The 27,985-nt window shown below is 58.9% G+C and overlaps 1 protein-coding gene across 1 annotated transcript in view; it reads left to right on the top strand.

Annotated features, from left to right (window-relative positions):
- Positions 1–21,329, top strand: part of CACNG4 (calcium voltage-gated channel auxiliary subunit gamma 4) — a gene marked incomplete at both ends in the record, with an annotated part of 53,984 nt that extends 32,655 nt beyond the window's left edge. Inside the window, 3 exons of the mRNA XM_082861809.1 lie at positions 11,799–11,882; positions 16,613–16,753; positions 20,791–21,329. Coding sequence (XP_082717935.1) covers positions 11,799–11,882; positions 16,613–16,753; positions 20,791–21,329 — 764 coding nt within the window. The remainder of the gene's footprint in view (positions 1–11,798; positions 11,883–16,612; positions 16,754–20,790) is intronic.
- Positions 21,330–27,985: the final 6,656 nt, after the last annotated feature.

Below are 27,985 nucleotides of genomic sequence, written 5' to 3'. Positions count from 1 at the left end.
GCCCCACTCCGACTGTCCCGTTGGGGGAAACGCCCTTTGGACCTAGTGGCTCTCCTAGACTGTTGGGGAAGCTAGGAAGGATCTCGGAGAGGGAGCCCCTGTCTGCCACCTGCTTACAGACGGGAGCTGAGGGTGGGCCCGGGCATCTGTAGAATCCTTTCTCCCCTGCTGGGGCTGACACAATGCAAGTTGAGATGTTCTCTCCTCGTGACTGACGGTGAGTGAGGGGTGAGGCGGTCTGACCCGAGGTCCCCCGGCCCACGCTCCTGCGTGCGCGGGTCCTGAGGCTGCCACAGTCGGTCTGGCAGCTGCAGGAAGCTGCCGGCTCTGAGCCAAAGTCTACATGTGTCCCTCCTCCCAGGCACGGCAACGCGAGGGGGGCGATGAAGGGAGCGCTTGTTAATCCCAGGGGGAGCTGAGCCTGCATCTCCCAGGCAGCCTGGCTCCTCTGGGACTAAAATAAGACACCCAAGAGGCCCCAGGCTGGGGCCCTCCAATGTAACAGGTCGCATTTCCACCAAGTCGGGCTGGGAATAGAATTAGAGACATGCCAGGCTGTGAGGGCCAAGGGGTCCCTGCGTTAGTCATGGGGACACTTTTCCAGCTTCGGGAAAGGCACAGCGGCACCTCGGAGCCTACGGCGTTGAATCCAGGACCCTCGCAGGGTGATCCAGGCCACGCCGTGACTGCTGCCCACCTGCTCCTGCAGCCTCAGCCCACCCACCCTGCGCCTACGCTCTCTTCCGGAAGCTCACTCCCCAAACATGCCTCTGGGCCACCCCCCTCGCTGCCACCCCCAGCTGCCACGTTCCGTCCTCAGCTCTGTCCCCCGAGCTGCCCCAGACACCAGTCCAGCACCAACCCTCGTTCCTGAAGCCCCCTGAACCTGCGGCTTCCCCCGTAGCACGTGTCACTAGCTCCCTGTTCTGAGGTGATGTGGTCACTTCACCTCCCCAACCAGGCGATGCGTTTTTGCTGGCCGGACCCGTGCCTCTGGGCCCCCACAGGGCCTGGCATCAGTAGATGGATACTGTCTCTAGACATTGAATTAAATGAAAGAGTGGGCAAAGGGTTGAACGGATAAACGAGGTCTACAGGGGCTTCCCTGGTGGCGCAGTGGTTAAGAATCCGCCTGCCGATGCAGGGGACCCGGGTTCTAGCCCTGGTCCAGGAAGATCCCACATGCTGCAGAGCAACTAAGCCCATGCGTCACAACTACTGAGCCTGCACTCTAGAGCCCACGAGCCACAACTACTGAAGCCCGCGCACCTAGAGCTCGTGCTCCACAGCAAGAGAAGCCACTGCAGTGAGAAGCCTGCGCACTGCAACGACGAATAGCCCCTGCTCACCGCAACTAGAGAAAGTCCCTGTGCAGCAATGGAGACCCAACGCAGCCAAAAATAAATAAATTTATTGGAAAAAAAAAACGAGGTCTACGGCCAAACAAAGACCCCAAACAGATGCTAGAGGGGCAGCGAGGCCCTTCAGTGACCTATGAGCTCACTTTAGAAAGGAGAAAAGAGCACGAGGGAAACCTGTCCCAGGCACTGGGGCTCAAAGCAGCTGCACAGGCTGTGAACCCCAAGCACTTGGCCGTGGAGGGGACACGGGGCCTCCTCCCCAAACTCCACAGTCTGGTCCGAAGGCAGCTCCGAGAAATGAGAAGTTTAAAAGTATAGACTTACCCTTCACATCACCACAATTGATCTCAAAGTGCTCTGACCAGCATGGGCTAGGGTTAGGGTTAGGCCCCGCTTCCGCTTTCAAAGGTGATAAAGACATTTCCCATCCTCCCGACGAGGAGAAGCTCTCCTGACCTCTCCTCTGCGGCCTCGGATGGCGTGCTCTCTGAAACTCTGGCCTCCTCCTTCAGACCCCGTCCTCAGGCGTCACTGGATGACTGTGTACCTGGAAAGCTCCAGGACAGCAGAGACCACGCCTGTCTTGTCTCTTCTCCTTGATTATCGATGAAACAGAAACACGCCAAAACGCAGAATGTCTGAGACGAAATCGAAGTGGATTACTGCCCTTGATGCAAGGTGGGTCATCCTTTGGGGATGGCTCTCCTCCACAAAGGATTCAGGGACCCAGGCTGTGCCCGTCTTGTGGCTCCACCACCCCCTGAGCTGGTGGGGGAGGCCATGGAGAGGGAGAGGTGCACCCACCTGTCTAGGAAGGACGCCTATCACTTCCGCCCACTTCCCATTGGCCAGCTGGGTCCCATGGCCCATCTACCTGCAAAGGAGGCTGAGAGATCCAGTGTAGCCCTGAGTCCAGGAAGAAGAGGGGTGAGCAGGTCCTCTGCCACATCTGGGTCCCCAGCATCTAGCGCAGCAGGTGCTCAGAAATGTAAGCTGGACGGAGGAACTTCAAAATGCACAAGGTCATAATGCTTAACAGGGTCTCACAGGGTCACTTGCAAGCCAGGGAGCTAAGGCTCCCCCAGGAAAGTCCAGCCCAGCCCTCGCTGCCACTCCAAGCCTGGCAGTTCTCTGCAGGAGCCCGGGGGAGAGGCTTCCCACAGCCTGCCGCCTTACAGCTGGAGAGAGGCCAGCCCTCCGGAGAACACCAGCGTGTGCCAGCCGGGAAATCACAGTTATTAGGAGGTTCTTTGGAGATAAGCATGGAAGCAGAGAGATGATGAGGGGGTGTTCAGAGGGGGAATTACAGGGAGCCGGAGGTGGGGCGGGGCCGGGGAGGCACGGGGCCTGGCTTTGTGGTGGCAGCCGGGGGCACGGACGCCTGGCCAGTCGCGTCTGCCCCTGAGCCGGTGTCACGGGCCGAGTTGCGCCCCTCCAAATTCGTATGTGGCAGTCCTAACCCCAGTACCTCGGGGTGTGACTGTGTTGGGAAATAGGGTCTTTATAGAGGCTAATCAAGTTAAAATGAGGTCATGAGCATGGGTCCTGGTCATATATGAGTGGTGTCCTTGCGAAAAGGGGGAATGTGGAGACAGACAGGTGTGCAGGGAGAACACTGTGTGCAGGTGAAAGCAGAGATCGAGGTGATGCTTCGACAAGCCCAGGGCTGCCAGCGGTAGACAGCGAGCCCCTGGGAGCTCAGGACAGGGAGGGGTGCAGAGGATGCCCCAGAGATCCCTGGGAAGGCACCGCCTCTGCCCGCGCCTCCTCCTAGGACTTCTGGCCTCCAGAACCGCGAGGCCGTGGATGTGTCTGTGGCGCTTTGTAACGACAGCCACCCTGCCTGTCTGTGCTGGAACGGTCGAGGTCACTTCCATCCCGGGCTCCGGTCCCTCCTCTGTGGACACATCTAAGACCAGGAGCCAGGGTCTCCCCCAGACAGCGCACGGCTCGCCGGTGTCCCGGGCTGCCCTTTCCTCTCGCGCCTGCCTGCCGCCCTCACCCAGGCAGCTCCCTTCAGGAGAGGCTGCCCCTCAAACCTTCCCACCCCGTTGCCCTCGTGGCGGCTGTGCGGTTAGGTCCCATCTCCACGGCCTCCCTGCGGGACCTCCACCGCACCCCGGCCTCTTCTGCTGCTGCATCCCCTTGGCCGCTGTCCCCCCAGGCCAGGCCACCCAGGGTTCCAGAACACGAGGCCGGCCTGCCTGCCCACTTCTGCCCTTTTGCATATACGGAGCCCAGTAGCGCCCCTCTGTACACATCAGCACCTCTGGAAAGCCCTGAGCTGCCACCATAGCCACGCTGAGCCCTCGCACCCTCCTCCGCCTCTCCCTGACCTCTGCCCCGACCGGAGGGGGCCCGCTCTGGAGAACCGCCACTTCCAGTGCAGGGTAACCCAGCCTCGAACCTGAGCCAGTGCGCTTAGCCCAAGACTCTGGAAGAACAGGTTTCCCACCAATGAAGAGTGTCGAGGACCCACGTTTCCCAGTCACGCTGCAGCCAATCAGAACTACCCGTAGCCCTGAGGCCACGCCATGCCCTTCTGCCTCCCGAGTGTGGGAGGGTCAGGGCCCGGCTCTGGAGCTGGGCGGGCGGCCCCGGTTCGAATCCTGGCTCGGGCACTTGGTAGCAAATGGTGTCAGTAATCGTCTCTGCGTCACAGGGTTAGTATGAAGACGAAGTGAGTTAACAGATGTCAGGTGCTTAAACAGATGTCAGGTGCTTAAACAGTGCCTGGCCATACAGGTGCTAAGTGAACTCTTGATGTTATTCTTACCCTGAGGATAACACTGTCCCTTCCCCTCCTCTCCCGTCAGCCCAGCCCTGTACCCCTCAGCCCCCCACCTCCTCCACAGAGCCCTGGGTCCTTCCTGGAAGGCCTGTGCCCTCCTGGAGACACACAGGCCTCCAGGCCTGCCGGGCTGTCCCCGTGGGGGCTTAGGGTCAGGGGCCGGGCAGCTTTGGGGAAACATGGGAGGAGTGCAGGCCCAGGCGGGCTCTGAGCTCCTCCCACGGCCCACCTGAGACACGGACTTGGTCCGTCTGGCCTTGGACCAGGGCTGCGGCTGGTACGGACAGTCTGACTTGGGTCCAGTGAGACCTCCCTGATCTGGACTTAATGTAGTTTGATTATTTTCCCACACATAAGATGATTCGAACAAGGCTGCTGGAATGCTTGGTCCACACGGGGTTCTCACCCTCACCTCCTTCTCCGGTCTGGGTGGCCTTCACCAGCAGCCGGGCCTCGTCTGGGCTTTCCCATTGCTCCGTTGACCGGGGATGACAGGGATGTTCTGAGGTCACGAGGTGAGCCCTCCCCACACCCCACGCTGCCGAAGCACCTGTTCCCGGACGCGGGCCTCACACCGGAGCCCGACCTCGGCTTTGAGCTCGGCCTCAACTCCGGGACAAGAACCCAGGATGGAAAATGCCTTACATCCCTCCCCTGCTGTCCGACCGTATCTCCCCCTGAAACGGCACAGCTGGAAACCCATACAGGGGGCCAACTCGACTCACGTTCACCCGTCCTGGAGCCCAAAGGGGCCTTGCCGACCAGGCCTCCGCCCGCCCTGCTGCCCAGAGCTGCCTCTTCCAAAGTCTGGGGACGCCAGTTGCCTCCTGCTTCACTGTTGGGGAAGCGGTTGCCTTAAAGCTAACCCAGCACTCGCGGTTGTTACCTGGCTTCACTCCCTGATGTGTCTGGGGAGGACCCACACTGCATCAGAGCCCTTCCTGGCACTCGCGAGGATTCCTGGAAGGGCGTGGGCATCGGGCGCTTGGGAAGAACACGTGGTGAGACGTCAGGAGCCGGATTCCAGCAGCTGCTCTGCCATGGGCACCCCGAGCCTCCTCTTCTCTAAGACGAGGCAGAGACGTCTCCTTTACGGCCTAAGGTAGGGCCTAGTTCTCAGAGCTGGGCCTCCGCCCCGGGGCTTGGGAAAGCAGGGCTTGTGACGTCTCTACCCCTCTTTCTTGCATCGTCAAAGCTGTGTTTTTACAAAGATGAGATGGGCCGATGGGCCGCTTTCATCTAAGCCCAAGCCAGGGCCGGTGTGCAGGCGGGGCGTCCCGGGTGGCCATCCTGGGGAGCGGACCTGTGGGAGGGTGGGAGAGGGAACCCAGGTAGAGGGAAAGGCAGTGCAAGGGGCAGCCCTGAGCTGACCATCACTGGTTTGGTCCTGCTGGGACCCACCCCCAGAAGCAGGTAGAACGGGAACACCTATCCACCGGCCGCCATCCTCCTGCGCCAAGGTCACCCCAGGGCCGGGGGGCCCTCGCCCCCCAAACCCCCAGCTCCACAAGCGAGTGAGTGTGTGTGCAGTTGCCCCCGGGCGACCTACCCAGTGCCGCGGGCCAAAAAGGAAGATGCAACTGGAGCGGCTGAATCGAGGCTCCGGCAGGCGACACCCCAGGGAGCTGGTTGCTGCTCTGAGGGGCTGGAGTAAAGGCGGGCAGAGACGTGAGGGGCGGGCCCCAGGGGGCCCGTGCACGCTCAGCCGGTGCCAGCGCTGCTTCAGCGTCTGTGAGGAACAGGTGAGGTCGTGCCTGTGGAAGCGCTCTGCCAGCCGCCGTAAGGGATTACACAGAGACACCATTATTAGCAAGTCACCGTCTAACATCTTTGCTCCAGCGCTCCCCTAGTGGCGACCGACCTCAGAGGTGGCCTGTTAGGGAGGCTTATGTCACACCCTGAAATGACTCGCAGGGTAACCAGCTCGTCCCGGTTTGCCTGCGACTTTCCTGGGTTCAGCACTGAAAGTCCTACGTGCCCGTCACCGCCTGAGTCCCGGGGGTCGGTCACCCTCGCGGTCTGCCAGGGCGTAACCCCAGGGCACGACCATCACCGCCCAGAGGCAAGCAGTGGGGATATTCACCCACGGGGGCCAAAGGTCACCCACACACATGTCCCCCCGACAGGTCACCCGCCACTCACCAGCCTCCACATCTGGGCGGCCCTGCGGTCACTTCAGACACAGCGCCACGTTTTCCCTGGAGTCAAAGATCCGGTTTCTTTTCTTTCTTTCGATAAACCTCATTGGTTCATTTTCAGACACTGTAGAAAATTTAGAAATTACAGAGAAAATGTAAAGAGGAAAATCTGAATTCACCAAGAAATGAAACAGTGGACACCTTTTAGGATATTTCTTTCCAGATGTTTCCTAGGCTTAGAGAAATACCTCTAGTATGATGTATGTAGATGAATGGATATGTTAACATCTGCGCACAAAATGGTCCTAGAATCTTGGAGCAGGAGGGACTCCTTTGGACCCAGTTCCCGAGCTTTAACAGATGAAGAAGTAACGCGTCCGGGGCCACGTGTCTCAAGAAGTCTCTTCACACAGTGGTTCCCTGACCCGCAAAGGGAGAGGACCTCCGTGTCCCCGGGAGCGCAGGCCACGACCCCGGGAGCGCTGCAGTATTCCCGCGGTGTGGTCCATCTGGGATCTCACAATTAGCCAACGAAGCTCATCACTTAGCAGATAACGCAGCAAGTGGCCCAATTACCGAGAGAGCACGTGTGCAATGGATTGGAAATGGCGCTCTCTCACTGCTCACATCAGCCATTAATTTTCTCCCCTATTAAATGCCTTGAGGCCAACACTCACAAAATTAAATTTGACAGGGATAGATGTGAAGTCCTTCGGACTAAACACTCCACTCGACAAAAACAGGTTGGGGGAGGTGAGGCCGCTCTCATGAAAAAGTCCTGGGAGGCTGAGTCCAGCAAGAGCAGGTCCCGAGAACAGAAGCACAGGATCCCGAGAAGAGGAGAGGCAGGGCTGTGCTCCTAGGCGGACCCAGGGCAGGGGGCGGGGCTGGACAAGGGTCTTGGAAGCATCAATAAAGAAACGGCTGAAGTAAATGGGGAGGCCTTCCCTGGTGGCGCAGTGGTTGGGAGTCCGCCTGCCGATGCAGGGGACACGGGTTCGTGCCCCGGTCCGGGAAGATCCCACGTGCCGCGGAGCGGCTGGGCCCGTGAGCCATGGCCGCTGAGCCTGCGCGTCCGGAGCCTGTGCTCCACAACGGGAGAGGCCACAACAGTGAGAGGCTCGCGTACTGCAATAAATAAATAAATAAATAAAGTAAATGGGGATAGTTGACCTAGAGAGGATGCTCGTTTAGGGGACATACCCACGTTCTCTACTCAAGGTGCCCCACTCCTCCGCAGACCCCACTTGTTCAGACTGGGGCCGGGGGACGCGTCTGGTCCCGACCGTTGGCAGCTTGCCAGCCTCCTCTCGTCCTCGACCTTGGGCCTCCCTTTTTGTGCAAACCCTGGATGGCTGGAAAACTAGCTTGTCCTTCATCCTGTTGGATACAGTTCCTCTCTTCAGTGGCTTGACGCACGACAGAGGATGGGTTCTTTTATTCCCAGGGATTATAAGTAATACCCGTGGATAGGGTTTTGTGGAGGCGGACAACCTCTCAGGAACTCGAAGTTAAAGCTGTTTGGAAACAATATGCCTTGGGAGGTGGTGAGGTCCCTGTCGCTAGCTGGAGGGTACAGGGAGAGGATCTGAGTCCCTGGTGGGGAACCTGCTCCAGGGGCTTTGGAAGCGTGAGCCTGAGCGACTGCACGAGTCTCGTTGCAACAGAAAGATGCTTCTGCGGATGCAGTGCACGCAGCTTCCCACACGTTGCGTGGGGGCCCCTGCCGCTGACAGAGGAGCAGGAAGGGCCAACACGTCTGTTCGCCTTCCTGCAAGGCTGGCCCCCAGTGAGCGAACGAGGCGTGTTGCACTTCCTCTCACACAGCAGCGCTTCTGTGTCAGCGTCCTGGGGCTGCTGGAACAGACCATCACGAACCAGGAGGTTTGGAACACAGTTGTTGCACAGTTCTGGAGGCCCGAACTCCGAAATCAGGGTGTCGGCAGGGCCCTGCCCTCTCTGAGACTCTGGGTACGTTGTTCCTTCCTTGCCTCTTCCTAGCTCTGGCTGGTTGCCCGCAATCCCTGCCATCCCCCGGCGTGTAGACGCATCAGTCCAACCTCCGCCTCTGTCTTCACATGGCCTTTTCCCTTGGGTCCAGGTTTCCCTCTTCCTATAGGGACAGCAGTCGTTGGATTTAGGGCCACCCTAAGTTAGCGTGGCCTCGTCTTAACTTGAGTCCCTCTTCAAGATCCTGTTTCCAGATGAGGTCGCATTCACAGGGACCAGGGCTCAGGGCTCCAACATGAGTTTTCTGGGGGCGGGGGGTTGCAGGGGGTGTGTGCAGCGGGGACACAGTTTAACCCAAGGCAATGCTTGTTCCTTCAGTCTGTGCACAGGAGCTTGGTGTGGAGAAGGGTGGAGAGAAGTTAGGAGAGGAGAGGAGGGGCGGGGGGGACGCGGGAGAGCGCGCTGTCAGCACGCTCGGAGCAGAACGCCCTGCGGTGGGATCCGTCGTGTGTACACACGGCCCCAAGAAAGGGAAATGTCTCTTCCTATCGTATAGTTGGACTGATGAACCATAACTGCGCATCGTCACGCAGCCACCGAAAAGAATGTGTCAGAAAATCTGTTAATATGTTGGGCAGTGTGATCCCTATTTACAGTTTCTATCAAATAGAAACTATCACCCTAAATGCGGAGTGGAGGTTCGCAAAATACATTGGAAGGGCATTTGGAACTAACGTGTCTACATGCAAGCTAGTTTCAAAACCTGCTTTCTTTTCCGATAGAATATGTAAATATGCGGTTTCCTGGCGAAGCATAGTTTTAGCATCATCAGTGGTGCAGCAAAAGCTTTACTGCCCTAGTCCCTGTGCTATTGCCTTCTAAGACTGTCAGCAACTTTTGGAGTAGTATCAACTTATTATTTTTTTTATTAAAAACAAACAAGTTTTTAAAATCTATAGGTATTGGCCTAGAGAAGTGTGTATACATTATTACATGAAAAAAGTAGTTTGCAGAGTAAAGTGTATTGTATTATTCCTTTTGCAAAATAAGGGATATAACCATCCTGGAAACCAGCTTGGCTGTCCCTTAATAACAAACACGCAGCTGTCACGTCACCCAGCAATTACTCTCCTGGGCATTTAGCCCAGAGAAATGAAGAGTTAGGTTCATCCCCAAACCTGTTCATAGCAGCGTTATTGGAAATAGCTGGAAACCACAGGTGCAATAGCTGGGCGCAAATCCAGCTGTCATGAGCTGTAGTACATCCGTGCCGTGGAACATCGCTCAGCAGCCAAAAGGAGAAAACTATCGATACCACAACTCGGTGAATCTCGAGAGAATTACGCTGAGTGAGAGAGCCAGGCCCGACAGGTCACACGCTGTAAGATTCCATTTATAGAACCTTCTGGAAATGACAAAACTGTGCAAAAGGAGATCATCTTAGTGGTTGCCCTGCGTCGGGGTCAGAGCCTGGGGACCGGGACGAGGTGGGTGTGGCTATAAAAGGGCAACACGAGGGGTCCTCCAGGTGGCAGAATGTTCCTGACTGTAGCAATGTCAGGATCCTGGTTGGGATGTTCTCACTGGGGAAACCGGGTGAAAGGTACATGGGATCTCCCTGCAGTTCTTCTCACAACTGCGTGTGAGTCTACAACTACCTCCAAGTAAAAAGATTAAGTTTTAAAAAACACGTGCACATGTGGGAAGACGCACAGCCGACTGTTGACCCCTGGAGATCAACTCTGCAGAGAGATTATTTACTTCTTGTTCAGCCTCTTAATGTTTGACTGTTCCCACAAGCGTGGGGGACTTGGTGACTTTGTTTAGGCCCATAAAGTAGCCCCAACAGTGTGCAGGGGGAGAGGGAAGGAGGGCAGGGGCACCACCTCGCCCACCCACACCCGGAAGACGCTTGCCCGGCCTCCCACGGACCTCCTGAATCTGGGGTGCGGCCCGCGCTGGCCATCCTGACACCAGCCTGCCCTGGGGCTCCTTCCTCTCGCTCACAGGTACTCATGGCTCTCCACCACAGAGTAAGAGCCACGGAGCAAAGGGTGGGTGACGTCTGGGTCCCAAAGCCGCAAATCTACCCTGAGCCGGCAGCGCAGGCCGACAATCGTTGAAGTGCCTTTCAGGGTCGCCTCCCGTGACGCTCCTGAGGTCCCTAGACGAGGCCTGTGGCTGTCCCCATTCTCCAGAGCAGGAGACTGAGGCAGGTAGCTAAAACGCTCACGCTTGACTCGGCTCAGACGACCCTGTGGAAGCGCACCCCACTCGAGGCGCCGCCTCTGACACCCTCAGACTGTCCCCCACTGTCCCTGGCCAAACCCAGCCTGCCCAGCAGTGGCCTGGAGACCAGCCCCTGAGCTCTCTGAAGGCAGCAGCTCATGGGCCCAGCTGAGGGGAGGCTGGGGGGCAGCTGACTGGTAAACGGGAGGCGCTGAAGGTGCCCCCAAGCTCGTCGAGGCCCTTCTCCATGGAAAGGATGGGGACGGAGGCTGGCCTGGCCCGGGCCCTGCTGCCTGCACCGTGCACCCAACCAGGAGGTCTGGCCGGGACGTGGGAGGGTCAGCGAGCTGCTCAGCAGCAGCTGCAAAACAAGAACGGCCTCCAGCTGAAAGCAGGTGGGCCCGTGTGGCGGCCAGGACGAGCTCCTTGTAGGGCCAGGGGCCCGGCCTGGGCGTGCGGGGGCCTGGCAGGACAGAGCCCGGCACCCTGTGTCCCCCGACCTGCGTCCGCTTCTGCACTGTGCACGCCCACACTGCAGGGGAGCAGGCGCTGGGAGAGCTGGCGGAAGATTCCAGAAGGGAGGGCTGGGCGGTCCTCCTGCTGTCACTAAACTACTCAGGGTGTCCTGCGAAGGCTACTTCTCCGAGTGGGGAGGGAGACCAGGCAGGAGAGGGTCTGGGCCTTTCCAGGAGTTTCTCTTCCTTCTATCTCACCGAGTGAGGGGATTACAGTCACGTTGCCGACCATGCGCAGATTCGGCCTGTGACGTAGGAGGGATTCACCGTTAACTGTGTGCTCGAGGGAGAGGGGAAGACAGACAGACAGACAGACACTGCTGCAGGGAGGTGGGCGGCAGATCTCATCCTGGCCCACAGCCCCTCTCCCTGCACGGATCCTTCTCACCTCTGGCCGCGCTGGACTTCCCACCCTCCCCAGACACACCGCAGGCCCCAGCCCTGCCTCTTCACAGCCCCGCCTCTGCCTGGCTGGCCCCTCCCCCATCCCACTGGGAAGGTCTTTGTCACCTTTCAAGCCTTGGCTCCGCAGTCCCCTTGGGCCCTGCTGGCCCAGGATGCTCTGCTTGAGGCCTCTTGTCCCTGTGTCCTGGTGCCCCTCCCTCTCGCGGGTGTCCAGACGCGGACCGTAATGACGCAGTCAGCCTGGGGCGCGTCCCGCGCTGGGCGGTCCTTCTCTGTGCCCCACGCCCATCGGAGCGGCCCTTCTGCGCCCTCCACGCCCAGAGCCAGGCACACCCGGCCAGCGAGTCTGGGGAGAAAGGACGTGGAGCCCACGGAACATTTACACCGCTCTTCCCCTCGCTCCCTGCAGGGGTCTATAAAGGGCACTGCTTCCGCATCAACCACTTCCCAGAGGACAACGGTTACGACCACGACAGCTCCGAGTACCTCCTGCGTGAGTGCCGAGGGTCCTTCGCTTCCTCTGTGGGTGGAGCGGGGGCTGTTGGTGGGCAGCCGGCTGCGGGGGAGGAAGGTGGGCCCCGTGGGGGCGGAGGGGGCTGGTCCCTGGGTGCTGCCCTCACTCCCTTTCTGATTCCGAATCGTTAGTTCAGAGGATGGAGTGTCGTTCAAGGTTGCCGTGACGTGCTGGGTGTCCCGGAGGAGTTGCCTGGCTGATAGGACCATGCCCGGGTGCGGCCCGGGAAGATGGAGCAGGGTGGGGGAATCCCTGCTCCCCAGGGCCACTGTCCTCAGAGGAACTGATTGCTGTGTCCGGTCCAGAGGTCAGGACGTAGGCTTGCCCAGGCCCGGCATCCTGGGGGCTGTGCCGCCCCAAGCACACGGCCCGGCCAGCCCTGGACCTGCCCACCCCTCCCCACTCCCACCCAGCATTCTAGTCTTGAAAAATCAGATTAAGTCATGCACTGAAACAGCCATTGGGTGCCAGGCAGCCTGTGGGAGAACGTGAGGACGGTGGTGGGACCAGCCTCGGGTATGTGGTCCTGAGTGTCTCTGGCACAGACTGGTAGAGCCCATGAGCTGCCCCTGCCCGGGTCCTGCAGTGGGGCTGGCCCCCGGACTGGAACCCGGAACTCAAAGGACAGACCCCGTCCCACACCCTAAATCCAGATCTCGTCCGTGGGCACCTCCCTGGGAGAAAGGATGGAGCCTCAGCCTGGGGAGGAACCTGGAAATGGAAAAAACAGCACCGTTTTGAAGTCATTTTCCCCTTTTGCATTAGCCAAGACGCAGGCAGAGCTGCTCCCAGCGGCTCCCCTAGGGGCTCAGGCCAGCTTCATTTATGGAGAATCGATACGAGTATGCTCAGAGGGAGCACGCTTCACTCTGCACCTGCTTATGGACCGTTCTTTTCTAAGAGAAAGGATTTTGGTTCTGAGTCATCTAGTGAAATAGAACAGCGTGCGGTTCCCCTGCAGCCTGGGGCAGCCTCAGGCCCAGAACCTGGAATAATGTAGCCAGATCTGCCTCCTATCCCTCCTCCCTCACCTCTCCCCTTCCTCACGCCTGTACTCTCTGCTTTCTGTGGGCCACCACTGAACCCAGCAAATGATAGTCCGTAGGGCCGCCACAGATGGTTGTGCAGGTTGCACACTGCACAACTCAAGGGATGTCATTTGCATAGACTAGCGTATACATTACACTCTGTGAGTTGCATGGTGCGTGGCCTGCACAGACATCTGGGGCGGCTGCTGGTGAAAGCCAGCCCTGACACAAGACCTCCCCTTGTTTGCCGGCCCAGGGCAGTCAGATGGTCCCTGAGGCTCTGAGGGCAGATTTGCTAACCTGGCCACCTTGGGACTGTGCGGAAGCAGCTCCTGGAGAAACACGCCATTCCCTACCCACTTCCCACATGAATTTGCCTGAGGTTAATCGGCGCGGGCTCTGCCTCTTTACTCCCCTGCCCTCCCCCTCATGGTCCCCAGGGTGCTGGGATCTCCTTCTGGATGGGCCTCGTGGAACATCAGCCCAGAGGTCAGACGATGCGGCTTCCTGGGGTCCCAGCAGGAAGCAGAGGGGACGCTCGCTCCGATGGGATGAAGGAAGGGCATTTAGTGAAGGACTAATTACAGAGCTGTGGGCGGGGCTAAGGGAAACTTACAAGGGGCAGTGAACACACCGTGGCTAGCAACAGAAGGACCCCTTACAGCCCTCGGCCTGAACAGGTGGGAGAGGCAGGTATGGATGCTTGCACCAGGGGAGCTGTAAGGACAGGCCTCCTGGCAGGGGCTGTGGCCTTTATGACAGAGCGCAGCCACCTTATCCTCGTCCTCATTTGCAGGAAGGAAGCCAGGGGAATAACCGTCTCCCCTGCACTCTCCTCCCAAAGCCGGAGTCGAGGGACCCCGATGACCCGGTCCCTGGCGTCAGCCTCCCAGGGCCCAGAGCAGGACGGAGAGAGGTGGTCCGAGGGCCGGGAGGGGCAAACCGAGCATGTGCTGCACACTCACCAATCCAGCTTCAGGCTCCTGCTGTCCTCAAACCCCACCAGTGGTGCCCCGGGGCAGGGCGTGAGGGCTGGGAGGCCCCGCAGCGATTTTCCCAAATAACATGATGGCAACTGTACATCAGCCATCAAAGCTCATTTGGGAAGGAAATGTTTCCTCATTGGTGCACCGTGGGGAGCCAGCGGGGTTCATTCAGGAGCCCAAGGAAGAGAAGGGGTGATGGCTTTGGGGCCTGTGATCTCGGCTGCTGGGGGGGAGGGCAGAGCTGACTCCCCATCAGGGAAGTGGTTTTCCACTCAGGGGCTGCAGAAACAGCGAGAATTGGCCCTGAAGTCGAGCCCCAGAGTGCAGGTGCCCGTGAGCTGGGAGCCAGAGGGAGTGGGCAACATTCCAGGACAGAACAAGGCCGCGGTCGCCACGGCCATCCGGCCTGAGTTTCCCTGATTCCCTGCCGTTTCTCTCTGTTGAGCCCGCTGGCCTCAGGGCTTCCCGTCCCTCTTGCCCTGGGCCTGGTGCCCCTTCTCCAGGCTCCGCATTTCGGGTTGGGCGCGTGGTTTCTGTGCTAACCCCAGAGTGCTGGTGTCAGGGCTGCTGAGAGCCCACGGCGAGCCTGAGGGCGAGTGAGGAGGAGATGCCCGCCCTCTGGGCAAAAACACAGATCCTTGTCAGGGCTCGATGTAGCCACAGGGCCGTGGGCTGGACATCGGCCCCGCTCTGTGCAAGACCCAGACTGCACCGCCGTTGGTGCCCGCACGTCTAGAGCTCCGGGTGAGCCCACGTGGCAAAGGACGGTGCTCACGTGACTTACGCGGGCGGGATGGATGGCTCTGGGCCAGGCCCGAACTCGGAGATGTTAGAGGCTCCAGGCTTCCCTCGCTGCAACCCCTCTGACCCACCTGCAGAACGAGGGTATCGAGGGGGACCCGGTCCCCCTTTGCCGGCCCCGCACGGATCAGAGGCACATTTCAAAAGCCCACAGGAAACCTCCTCCCGAAACCTGCGGCTGTGAGAAGGCAGAGGGAGAAGGAGGGGGAGGCGGAGAGAAGAGCTTCATTTACTGCCCCAGACAAGCTGCTCTCTGTGCATCAGGGCACACACTGGCGGCTTACAAGCAGGGAGACAAACGCTGCCTTCAGAGGCTGAAAGGCCGCAAACGAGCTCAGCTGGCTCAGGAGGGGGGCCTGCCGGTGCCCCCAGCTCACTGTCCCCTGGCGGCCCCCAGGTCCACGGAGCCGGGATTTCTCCTGGGCTGGGAGGCCGAGCTCGGGGTTCTGCTCACGTACCCCTTCCCTTCCTCCCACCTCCTCTCCCAGCCAGATGCTCAGGGAGGGGGACCCGCATCCCCCAGGGCCCTACTACGCGCCTGATGTACCTTATTCCATCAGATTCTCATCACAGCACTTGCAGGTAGTGTGTTCTTTTCCTAAGGCCACTGTAATAAATTACCACAAACTGGGGGGCTTAGAACAGCAGAAAGGCACCCTCACACGGAGTGGAGGCCAGACGTCTTCACTCAGGCGTTGCCAGGGCTGTGCTCCTCCAAAGCCTCTAGCAGAGAATCCTTCCCGCCTTTTCCCGCTCTGGCAGCCCCGGCATCCTTGTCTTGAGCTGTGTCATCCTTTCCTCCGCCTCCGTCCTCACATGGCTTCTCCCCATGGGTTCTTCTGCTGTGTCGCTTCCTGTTCATGTTAGGGCGCCAGTCACTAGACTTGGGGCCCAGCGTGGTCTAGGACGGTGTCATCTCAAGAGCCTTAACTTACTCACAGCTGCAAAGACTTTTCTCCAAACCTGGTCACACTCGTAGGTACCAGCAGTTAGAATGTGGACATAGATTTTGGGAGGCCACAGTTCAACCCCTACAGGTAGGTATTACTACTCTCCCCAGGTTGTAAAAGAGGGGAGTGAAGTGGTCTGAAGCTAGCTGCCCTGGTCGCCCCGCTGGGCAGTGCACAGCTGCAGATCTAGCTCCGTGGGGCCCCGCAGGCCATGGACATGCTCCCCTATCCAGCCACCCTCTCCTCGGTGACCTCACGAGGTCCGGAGCTTCCCGGGGTGATGACGCTGCTGTTGACGGAGATGGGAGATCAAGGCTGTCACTTGAGGAGTGTGTGCTATGGGCAGGGCCTTTGCTAAATAAGCTATTAGATGTGCAGAACCCACCCTGGACGTAGGCCTGTTACGAACTGCATCCCACTACTAGGGAAACCCAGTGTCAGGGAGGCCCCACCTTGGCCAAGGCCACACAGCCAGCGTGTCACAAAGCAGGGTACCCGGGCCCGCCGAAGGCAAAGCGCGTGCCCTCGGCCGCCCATCCGGATCCACTCTCCAGCATCCCGGAGGCTTCACGGAGACGACGTCCATGAGCTGTGACGGGCTCTCTGACAGTGTTTTCGTGCCTGTTGCTGTGGCCTCCCTGGTGGCGCTGAGGGGATCCCTGCTGGCAGAAGTGGGGCCCACATCCAGGGAGAGCCTGAGACGGGGGCAGATGTGATTCCAGGCCACGTGGCGTCCAGGGGGAGTGACCAGCAGGCCGGGGCCATCACTTGGTGGCCTCCACCCTGCCCCCCCCCCCCAGCTCCCTACCCACCTGGGGTCTCCAGGGCGGGATGGGAATCTTCAAAGTCAGCGGAAGGGCCTTGAGAGCCTCGGGGCCGATGCCCGTGGCCGGGCCGGGAGGATGGCCAGCCCCACGGCCCTCTCTGTGTCTCCCACCGGCCAGGCCTCGTGCGCGCCTCCAGCGCCTTCCCCATCCTCAGCGCCGCCCTCCTGCTGCTCGGCGGGCTCTGCCTTGGCGCCGGGAGACTCCACAGCCGCAAGAACAACATCGTCCTCAGCGCCGGCATCCTCTTTGTGGCTGCAGGTGAGCCGTCCGCTCTGGTCCCCGCTGCACAGAGCGCTCGTCTGCGGCGTGCGGTGGGGATGACAGGGGGCAGGTCATAACATCGCCGTGGGTGACGCAGGTCCAAAGTGTGGGGCGCCCGGCAGGGAGTGGGGAGCAGCTGCTTAACAGGTATGGGGTCTCCTTCTGGGCGATGAGAATGTTCTGGAACGAGCAGAGGGGGTGGTTGCACAACACTGTGAATGAACTGAATGCCACTAAATTGTGCACTTTAAAGGGTTAATTTTACGTTACGGGAATTTCACCTCAATTAAAAATAAGAATAACTAGTCCAGGTGTGCAGAAGGCCACAGGGGCAGCGCTGGTGCCCTACAAGCCCCTCCTGGGGAGCCTGGCGGAGTTGGGGGTCGGGGCGGGCCTCAGAGGCGCTCAGAAGCCAAGGCCTGAAGGGGTTGAGCCGGTGAAGACAAGGGGAGGCGCACAGGGCGGCAAGGGGGCAGGAGCCCAGCGTGCCTGGGGCGGAGTGAGCGAGGGGGGCACAGGGCGGACCCCCACCCACCCACCCTGACTGTCGGAGTCTCCCGGCTCTGAGACGGGCAACAGCACCTCTGCGCCCCCCAGAGCTGTGGCTGAGAGCAACCCACTCCCTGCCCAGTGGGTCAGAAATGGCCTAACGTGGTCGCTCCTCTGAGCCTAGCTGCAGATGGCACGCTGCAGGCCGGAGGGGGGGTCAGTGCTCACGCCTGGTCCAGGGGAGAATCCAGTGGCCTGAGTCGCTGGGGCTGGGGGCTTGGCGGGGCGTCTGAGGGGCGAAGCTCGGCCAGTGGCGTCCTCAAGACTCCGGGCAGCCCGGCGGGATGGAGATGACGGTGCAGCAGGGCTGGAGCAGCTGACTTCCCAGGCCTCGTTCCAGTAAATCCGCGTGAGAAATGTCACAGAGCTCCGCCCGCAGCCCTTTCCTGAATTGTCATCAGAGCTCCTTGCACGGTCCTAACGGCGTTCTCGCTTTCAAAGAACCCTTTTCTCACACCGGACCTGTGAGGCTGAGCGGAGCGAGGGTCCCTGTGCCTGGTCTCTGAACCCTGAATCAGCCCAGTGGCACCGTGAGGGTGACAGTGAGGCTCCCAGTCACCGGGCCGGGCTTCCTTCACTGGCCCAGGAAGGGGCCTGCGAGGTGCGCCGCCCACGTAAGTCCCCAGAGGCCATCTCATCCCCATCTCTTCTCACGGCTCCTCTTGGAGAAGGAAGGTGACTGCCGTTTGCATCGCGGAACTGCGGGCCACAGCTACTCAGGGACGGGCTCAGAACCTCAGGGCTCCTGGCCGCCATTCTTGCGCTTGTTCTCCCACCCCACTTCAGTCTTTGTCTCCTTCCAGTGCAGTAAATATATGTGTGTGTGCATCTGCAGGGGATGTATGTGAGTGAGGAGTGTGAGCGTGTGAGTGTGCGTGTGTGAGAGTGTGTGCATGAGTGACTGTGAGCGTGAGTGTGTGTGTGAGCGTGTGTGTGAGCGTGCGTGTGTGTGTGAGCGTGTGTGTGTGTGAGCGTGTGTGTGTGTGTGAGCGTGTGCTGGAAAGGAGGATCTCCTTAGGAAGAAGCAGGACGCTCCTTCCTGGCCAGGTCCCTGTCCTGTCCCTTCTCCTCACCTTAGCCCAGAACGGGGGCAAGCCAGGAAGACAGGGACACACGCCATTCTCTCTCCTCCTCCAAGCAGGCAGATTGCTCAGGGTGTGGACTTGAATCCTGCTGTGGCGTTTGAATCCTGTCCCCTTTCCTTTCCCGAGGAAGGAAAGAAGACTTCCACTAACACCAGTGCCAATGCTGCACGAGTGCACCCCCATCACCCCAGCTCCTGAGGAGGTGGTCACGTGGCCCAGGCGGTTTCCCTGAAGTCACCCAGCGGCAACGACAGGCTGAGCCCAGGGCTGTCAGCCTCTAAAGCGCGCTGCCCCCTGCACTGCCTGCTCCCCCCGGAGGAACCTTCTCAAAGGCATCTCCAGATGCCCTGGGTCTCCAGAGGGGCTGTGGAGCCCGGGGCGCAGAGACACTCAGCTGAAAGCACAGGTCTAGCCACAGAGGAGAGGACGTGGCAGCGAGGAAACACAATGGCCATGCAGGCAAGCAAGGGGCTGTTCGCTGGTCCCCGTTTATTCCCTGGATCAAGGAGCCCTGATCGTGGGCCAAGGCAGCACAGACGCAGAGTCACGCGCAGGGCCCGGCAGTGAGGTGAGACAGGCCGTGACTAATTCTAGGTGGAAAATGATTGGAGCCTCAGGAGAAGTACGGTCTAAAAGCTGGGAGAGTCAGAAGAGGACGCCGGTAACTTCTTTGGGAACGTGGAATCAGTGGGGATGTGATTTACATTCTTATCGCTTGTGCAGAATAGGGGAAGGAGAGACAAAGCCAGCAGGCAGGGGAGGAGGGGCGGAAGGAAGCAAACCGTGATTGTGAAAACCCGTGTCAGTGGGGTCTCTTCTGGAGCACAGCAGAAGGGGTGAGGAGTCCAGACCTACAGCTGGATCGCTGAGCCCTTAGCAGGAAATACTCTAACCCATCCATGCTGGGACTGGTGCAGTAGGAAGATGGACAGAGGACCCGGGCAGGGCATGGATGATACAACACATTACGATAAAACACAATAGACTGTAATAGAACTCAAAGCATGCTCTCGGTGTGCTGGGCGCAGTGCTTTGTATGCATCAGCTCGTTGAATCCACACACCCACCCAGTGTAGTGCGTGCCACTGGCATTCCCACTTTGCACGTGAGGACCCTGAGAGGTAAGTAATTTGCATAAAGTTCCAGAGATGAGAGTTGGTAGAACCAGGATTCAAGCCCAGGCAGCTCGGCTCTGCTCAGCCTCACTTATAACGAGAGAAAATCACATAAACACACGGGTGGGTTTCCCCCCAGGCTGGCAAATGAATTCTAGGCCGACGAGGCATTCTGTGCCGCTGTGGAGGCGGCTTGAGCTGGGGCTCCGAATTCAAACACAACTACACACAACTCGAGATCGTGGGACAGAAAAAGGACATTAGTGGAGACCCAGTGAGATCCCAGGAAAGTCTGGAAGGCAAATGGATAGTAGCACACCAGGTGGGCTTCCTGGTTGTCACACATGTACATGGTAACATAGGAAGTCAATGGGGAAAACGAACGGGGAGTTGGAAAGGGGCTCTCTCTGTACTGACTTCACACCTTTTCAATAAATCTACAATTACCCCCAAATAAAAGTTTGTTTTTAAATGCACACACCCAGTGAGGCAGAAGTTTCACTTCAAGGAATTCATCACATTTTTACTCACGTGTGTGTGGAATGATGTAGACATAAGGCTGTCTCATAGCCGAGGGCTGGAAGCCACCTGCGTGTCCAGAGCAGAGGCCTGGGTAGATGCCCCGGCGGCGGTGTTGGTCCCTTGAGCAGTTAGAGAGACAGAGACAGCTCTTCCTGTCCTGATAGGGAACTGTCTCTCGGGTGGAGACAGCTGAGTGAAAAGGCAAGGGGCCAAAGAGTATTGTGCAAAGAAAGAAATGGAAAAGAGAGAGAGAGAGAGAGATGGAGGGAGGGAGAGAGATTGGATACGGATGTGAGAAGGATATACGAGAGAAGACAGCAGTAGCTGCCTGAGGGGGGGAACTGGGTAGTAAGAGCCTGTGTTTTATTACATACTCACCCAAACTCTGTACTTCATTACCCATTCAAAATCAACTACTTTTACTGAAAATTAGCAACCAGAACAAAGACATACCCACCAAAAAGGGGAGTGGCCACCATCCCCTGCCCCACCCATCTGCCCCCCCCCCCCCCCCCCCCGCCCAGCAGCCCCTGCTCCACCCACCTGTCCTCTGCCCGACCCAGCAGCCCCTGCCCCGCCCACCTGCCCCTGATCCACCCACGTGTCCTCTGCTCCACCCACCAACCCCTGCTCCGCCCACCAGCCCCTGCCCCACCCACCTGCCCCTGCCCCGCCCACCTGCCCTTGCCCAGCTGAGGGTCTAACCTCTCTCTGCCTTTGTTCGCCCCGCCCCCCACCCCCCCCACCCCCGCTTCCCTTTCAGGCCTCAGTAACATCATCGGCATCATCGTCTACATTTCCAGCAACACGGGAGACCCCAGCGACAAGCGCGACGAAGACAAAAAAAACCATTACAACTACGGCTGGTCTTTTTACTTCGGAGCCCTGTCTTTCATTGTGGCTGAGACCGTGGGCGTCCTGGCCGTAAACATTTACATTGAGAAAAACAAAGAGTTGAGATTTAAGACCAAACGGGAGTTCCTTAAGGCTCCCTCCTCATCACCCTACGCCAGGATGCCGAGCCACCGGCACCGGCGGCGGCGCTCGCGGTCCAGCTCCAGGTCCACCGAGGCCTCTCCGTCCAGGGACACATCTCCAGTGGGGCTGAAGATCGCCGGGGCCATTCCCATGGGCGAGCTGTCCATGTACACGCTGTCCAGGGAGCCCCTCAAGGTGACCACGGCTGCCAGCTACAGCCCCGACCAGGAGGCCGGCTTCCTGCAGGTGCACGACTTCTTCCAGCAGGACCTGAAGGGAGGCGTGCACATCAGCGTGCTCAACCGGCGGACCACCCCTGTGTGAGCCGCCCCGTCCTCTCGGCACCGGCCTCTCCCCAGATGGGTGGCTTGGACCCCACAGGGGGCATCTGACCCTTAAGACAGACCAACAACAGACTGAGGGCAAACCCCACCCTCCCGGGTCTCCAGAATGGGTCGCGGGCTGGCTTGGAGCGAAGCCCCGGAGACGGGAATCGGAAGCAAGAAGGCTGATTTTATCCCCCAGGAGGCTGTTTGGATGCCCCGGGGTTCCGAAATCTCCCAGGAGGCCCCAGAGCTCTCCTGAGGCTGCACAGCCTTGCCCCACCCGGGAAAACAAAATCGAGCCATTATCTCCTCTTGGAAACACATCTTCCGCCGGAAGAACAGGTTTTCGGGGCCTCCCATCCCTGCCCGGCTCACCGGGCCCGCAGGGGCCTTCGGATGCTGGGTAGCTGCTTTGAACCCAAGGTTCTGGTCTGTGAGCCGCAGGCGAGGAAGCCGAAGTTTGCCCCCTTTCCCTCTGGCTCCAGCAGCGGCTGCTTGTTGAGGTAACACCAATGCTGAGGAGAGAGCCTGTGACCACCTGGTGCTCTGGCCTTCATGCTGTCCGGGGCCGCTTCCCTCAGCCTGGGGACATCGAGGCCTGCGGAGGAATCCGCGGGGTTTGGGGGCGTCTTTGCTGGCCTGGGCGTGAGGTAAAGGCTCCTCCTCTCCGCTTCTGGAATGTTCTGCCTCACATGGAAAGGGCAGAACTCACTGACTGTACTTGAGAGTCAGGAAGATCCCACGGGTCAGAGGAAGGGTGGCCTCTTACTTTGTCCCCCCACCTCTGCCCACTGGCCTGAGGAGCAGCTCTGCCCCTCCTCGGGCGTCATAGGGACAGACCTTCCCCCCAGGTGTTTGGCAACAAGAGCCTGAACCTTGTGCAAGAAAGGGAGACCCGAGGGAGAGCAGAGACCAAAAGATCAGAAGAAACCCCCGCTTCCGGGGTGGCCACTCATCCTGATTTCTTGCAGAAACGCCAGGAGAGCAGTTACATTCATTCTCTCTTAAAAAGTGGCAGCAGCCCCTGCCCCAAGCCCCGTTACTGTCACTTCTTCTGCTCTCGCCCTGCCCCCGAAAGCACTCAGCGAGGAAGTTGGGATGAAAGGGCCGAGCACCTGGGAAGGGAGGCGGCAGGTTCCAAGCTTGACGTTTTTCCAACCGTTTCTCGCCTCCGGAGGCAAGCAGAGAATGTGGAAGCGTGTCCGGGCTCAGGGGGACAGCTTTCTGGAACGCGGAGCTGAGCCTCTTTTACATAAACACGTGCTTTCTGAAGACAGATCCTTTCTTACTTTTTGAGACCTGGTAACCCCTCTGAAGCAGTTGTCTGCAATCCCGGTAGCTGTCGTACTTAGAAGTGACAAGAGAATTCTTACCTCAGCCACCTGCTCGTGGACCCCCTGGGCGGACTCGGCCCCAGGAGTTCAGATCCGGGTCATGGTCATCGCCATCCTCCGCCGCCCGCAGCGGGGACCTCCACACGTCCCACCCCCAGTGACCGCGTGCCGGGGCCCCTCCGCGCTGCTCGAAACCCTTCCCTCCCGTCGAGGTTGGCTTTGTGTGGCTTGTCCAAGCATGTACAGCAGTGAGTGCTGGAGTGTCCGGGCTCGTGGCCTGCCCCTGCCCGCCCTCCCCCTCCCCAGGCCATGACACCATTGCACCAGGCTAGAAGGATGGGGGCGGAATCCGGGGACTCATCCCCCAGCAAGGTCACTTCCAAAAACAGGCAGCCTTGTCCTTTCTTCCACGTAAGCCACCTTCCCACCTGCTGCCCTGGAAGTTTCCGTCATTTCGTGGAGAAAGCTGCGTTCCGATGAATCCTACCTCTTGCGCAGTCCCAGGAAGAGAGCGCAGGGCCCACTTTCGGGACCAAGAAAGTAGAAAGAAGCGACAGGAGGGACAGAAGAGCGGGGAGCGAGCTCCCTCAGCGCCGTGGTCTTCACAGCCTTTCTCCCACCGTTGCCCCAGGTTCTGGTCACCCCCTCCCCGCCTGCCCTCGCTCTGAGACCTGCGCCCACGGGGGCCCCGGGTGGCCTGTGGCCCTCACACTCCCCTGACCCCACGCCCTCTCCATCCCGCCCCTGTGTGTCTCGCCAGTTAAGCCCCTGTGAATCCCGTACCAACTACTGGTTTTGGGTTGTTAGTTCTGTCTTTTTTTTAATTAAATAAAAACATTTTTAAAACGTTCTCTTCTCGATGTGGGAAGGGGGAGGGGGGAGGTCCCTACAAGTCTTCGTGGGCACTTAGTGTCCTCAGGTCTAGGAGATGCTGGGGACCCTCCAGGAGAAGGGGAGGGGAGAGCGGACCCGGTGCTGGTCAAGTCCAGCTTCTCTGGGTTTTGTCCGGGTCACTGGCCGCCTCCCCGGCACCGCCAGGTGGCTTTACGCTCCTGGGTGATGCCATGGAGGTGGCTTTTCACAGAGGAGCCAGAAGAGGGACAGGCCACCCCCGGTGTGGGGGAAGCATCTGGGCAGCTGAGCAAGCCAGGCCTGTCTTGAGAGTTTGCAGGGCAGGCGCTGGCTGGACAGAGCTGCAGCCTCAGGGGAGCCAAGCTGCCTGGTGGGTTCCTAAAAATTCCCATAAGCAGCCTCCTTCCCCTCCCAATTCCAAAATGAATGAGAAGCAGATAGAGGATTCCTGTCCCAGAGTGTGAGCTTCTGTGCCTGGGGGAACTGGACGGGAGAATGCGGCTCCAACCAGAGGTCAAATGGCACGGAGCCACCCAATCCCAGGCATGGCAGCTGGCTGCCCCCGCTCCCAGCCACCGGGAGGAGAGAAATCAGGGATGGGGAGGAGGACCAGAGAGACCCCTCCGATCAAGATACTGCACAGACCCCCGCCAGTCATGGTGCAACCCTCCAGGCTCACGCTGGCAGGTGGGCACTGGCCGTACGTCCACCCACCCCTTGGACAGCCCTTGAGGCTGGATAATCAACATCCTTCCCTGGTCCCACGGGAGCCGCAGCCCGGGGCACCTTCACATGCAGTGAGTGACGTGTTCCGCTCTCTTCCAGGACTGAGACGGTGAGTTTTCTTCCTGAGAGCCGTGGCCTTCTCTGGTCCTCTTGGAGCCAAGATGCACTGGACTCTCGAGCTTCCTTCAGGAGAACGCTGGTGTCACGGAGGCCTTTCCAGGGCTTTGGGAGCGAGGCTGAGGGCCCAGTGTCCCCACATCCCGGCCCTTGTGGCTGCAGGAACCGGCTTGTCTGAACTTTCAGCCCTGGCTTTTTAACCCCCTTTCTTCCTTCCTGAGACAGGCACCCGGGGAAACTGACGTTCCCAGGGGCGCCGAGCCAGCCGGTGCTGGGGCAGGGGACCCCTGCCAAGCTCCGGGCTCACGGCTCTGCCAGCCCAGAGCCACGACACTCGGCGTTGGCACCAGGGGCCAGAACTGGTTATTTTTAGCCCTGAGGAGACTGGCTCAGCACACGCTCTGCAGCGGTCCTGGGCGGACTCCCGTGCAGCCTGCGCTCAGCGCCACGCTACGGCCTCCGTCCGACGCGGGGCTCACGCGGTCACGCATTTCAGTTCAACGGAAACCTCTGTCTCCATAACCGGCAGAGTTAGAGCCGCGGGAACCGACTCGGAAGTGGGTGGTCTAGGGCCCAGAGCCCCCTCCGGCCCTCACTTTACCCTTTACCTGTAACACTCCGCGTAGCCTAATGACGTCGCCAACCACCCCGAGTGCAGAATGGCTTAGTGCAATGGAAATCTATTTTCCAGTCAGAGAGTCCGCTCCATGGGGTGGGTACATTGTGTACAGAATACACACTGTCATTCAGAGGTTCAGAGACCAGCCGTGGAGGCTCTGCCATCCACAACATGGGTGTCTAAGCTTGTCCTTGGCGTTGACATCCAGCGGGCAGATGGAGAAGGGGGACGGCAGGTGGCCTTGTGGGTAGAGGGTGTTGTGAGAGGTTTTAATGGACCAGGAAGTTGTGACATCCCCTTCTGCGCACATGCCACTGGCCAGAGCCCAGTGACGTGGTCCCACCTGAGAGCCGGGAGACGGGCTGTGTAGTCTAGCCAGGGACGGAAGGAATACAGTTTGGGGCACAGCTGGTCAGTCTCAGCTCCTGGTCTGGGTCTTTGGGCATCTGCCTCTTTTGCCTCCCCTCCCCGATCATTTTTGGGAGTGCCTACTTGAAACTGACCCCTTTGCCTGGGACTGCATCAGCCTCTGTGTGTCCAGAGCCCCCCCTCCAGCTCCAGAGTTGAAGTCGGGCCTCTCCTCTGCTCTGGCTGCCCCATCTGTAAAGTGGGTCCATGCTACCTCCTTCCTAGGTTGGAGGAGCAGCGTTGAGCTCAAGCCTTGACGTACACAAGAATCTCAGGATCACTGGACGTCAGGACCAGCAGGAGTGGCAGGTGTCTCAGGAAGCATCTCATTCAATGTGCTCATCACAGAAAAGGAATCAAGTCCAAAGAAGGAGGTGAGGGAGATGGAAGGGAAAATAAAAGGAAGGAAGGGAAATTTTTTGAGGATCTTCATAACAAACTCAAAAGGGAGACACCACTAGCCCAGTGGTTCTCAAGTGGGTGATTTTACTCCCAGGGGACATTTGCCAATGTCTGGAGACATTTCTGGTTGTCACAGCAGGGGAGGGGATGCTACTGGCGTCTCGTGGCTGCAGGCCAGGGCTGCTGCCCAACACCCTGCAGTGCACAAGGCAGCCCTCCCCCATCCCCAAGGATAATCTGGTCCAAACTGTCAATAATTCCCAGGCTGGTTTTACAGTGGGGGGAACCGAGACACAGAAAGGGTGACGATCACACAGCGAGTTTTCAGTACTTGCATCTAGGCTGCGGACACATTGGGAAAACTCACGTATTTATTCCCAGTATTTCCTTTCCCTTCAACACACTTCAATTTCTGCCTTTCTCCTCTTCGCTTCTGAGCCAACAGTTTTGAAAACAGGAGTTGGGGGATTGAAGAAGGAAATGGGAAAACGGCCACCTTTCCCTGGGTGAGGGTAGGTGTGCCTTGTCCCAGGGTTTGGGGACAAAATGTTGATGGAATTGAACCAAAGGGCAGTGGTAGAACAAGCCCAGAATCCTGGCCCAGCTGGACACCTGGCCTCACCACCCACTGCCGGCAGCTGCAGCGACGTCGCCAAGAGCCAGAAAGACAGAGGTCAAACCCTCCAGCCACGCTTGGGCAGCACCGGCCACTGAGCCAAGCTCCCTCAGAGCCCCAGTTCCCTCCCGGGTCAAAGGAGGAGGACAGCGCCTCCCTCCCAGGGCCGCTGGAGGAAGGAATTAGACTTTAACTTAAGCAAACATTCTAAATACGCCAGCTTGGGGACTGGCCTTAGAGTGAACTTTCAGGAGCGTCTGTCGACTAACAACATTCAAGGAATTTCCCCGGAAGAATTATTCTAGAACAGCCCAGGGAGGAGGTGCTCTGAGAGCCGGGCCCGCAGGGTGTCTGTGCCCGCAGCACTTTGGGGAGAAACCCGTCATTCAACGCTCCAGGCACTGTGTGCCCCCCCCCCCCGCCCCCGCCGTGAGGCTCCTGTCCCAGTGGCTTCCCTGGCTGGTGCCCATTCATTTCTGCCCTCAGGGGTCCCCGGGCTGTGTGGGGAGAGGTCCTGTTTTAGGTCCCTAGCATGCAGTTGGCAAGAGGAGAGGCCTGGCAGCGAGGAGAAGAAGACGGGGGCCAGGCCTCCCTGCAGGGAGCTCAGGGCCAGCCACGTGATTTCTGCTCCCTGCGCTGGCTCCTAATATAGCACCCCTGGCCGCCCAGCCCTAGAGCTGGGTGGGGGAGGGGAGGAACCGAGGGGAGGGACCGAGGGGACCTTAGGATCCAGAGCGGGAGACGGGGCAGATACACCTGATACCGATATTTTTAAACTTGCAGCTTCCAATGAAACTGCTGGTGCAACCTCAGGAACAGAAGTCTGCGATCAAAGAGGGTGACAAAGCCTCCTCCTCGTGCCCACAGCTTCAGGAAAGGGGGCTTGGAGGGACCTACGTCCTGACCTTTGTGTCTTGATAAGCGTTCTCGGAGATCTGTTAACCCCTGTAAGATCTCCAGAGTCCACAAATTAAATAGCAAATAACTAGGTGCTTTTTAAAACAAATAATACTCATGTTTTTCTCATTCTAAGAGTATTACATTCCACCTTTAAAAAAATCTGCAACATACAGAAAAGTTAAAGAAGAAAAAAATAGTACCAGCCCAAATCCCACCACCTAAGGCGTGAGCACAGTTAGGGCTTCACAGCACCCAGATGTACGTGGGGTTAATTCCCTGCCCCGTTCACTGCTTTTCATTATGAGAATCTTCCCGTGTCTTTAATTTAGATTATTCCTCGAAAACATAATCTTTTTTTTTTTTTTTTTGAGGTACGCGGGCCTCTCACTGCTGCGGCCTCTCCCGTTGTGGAGCACAGGCTCCGGACGCGCAGGCTCAGCGGCCATGGCTCATGGGCCCAGCCGCTCCCCGGCATGTGGGATCTTCCCAGACCGGGGCACGAACCCGTGTCCCCTGCATCGGCAGGCGGACTCTCAACCACTGCGCCACCAGGGAAGCCCGAAAACATAATCTTTAATGACTGCATGACACAGAGATCCCACCATTTATGTAACTATTGCCGGACCCGGGTCTCTAGATCTTAAACGGTGTCTGGATGAGACCAGAGTTCGGGCATATTC

The sequence above is a fragment of the Leucopleurus acutus genome (genome assembly GCF_964270905.1).
Source record: "Leucopleurus acutus genome assembly, chromosome: 19".
Classification (NCBI taxonomy): domain Eukaryota; kingdom Metazoa; phylum Chordata; class Mammalia; order Artiodactyla; family Delphinidae; genus Leucopleurus; species Leucopleurus acutus.
The sequence above is the reverse complement of the archived record's forward strand: the minus strand, read 5'-3'. Positions and strand labels throughout refer to the sequence as shown.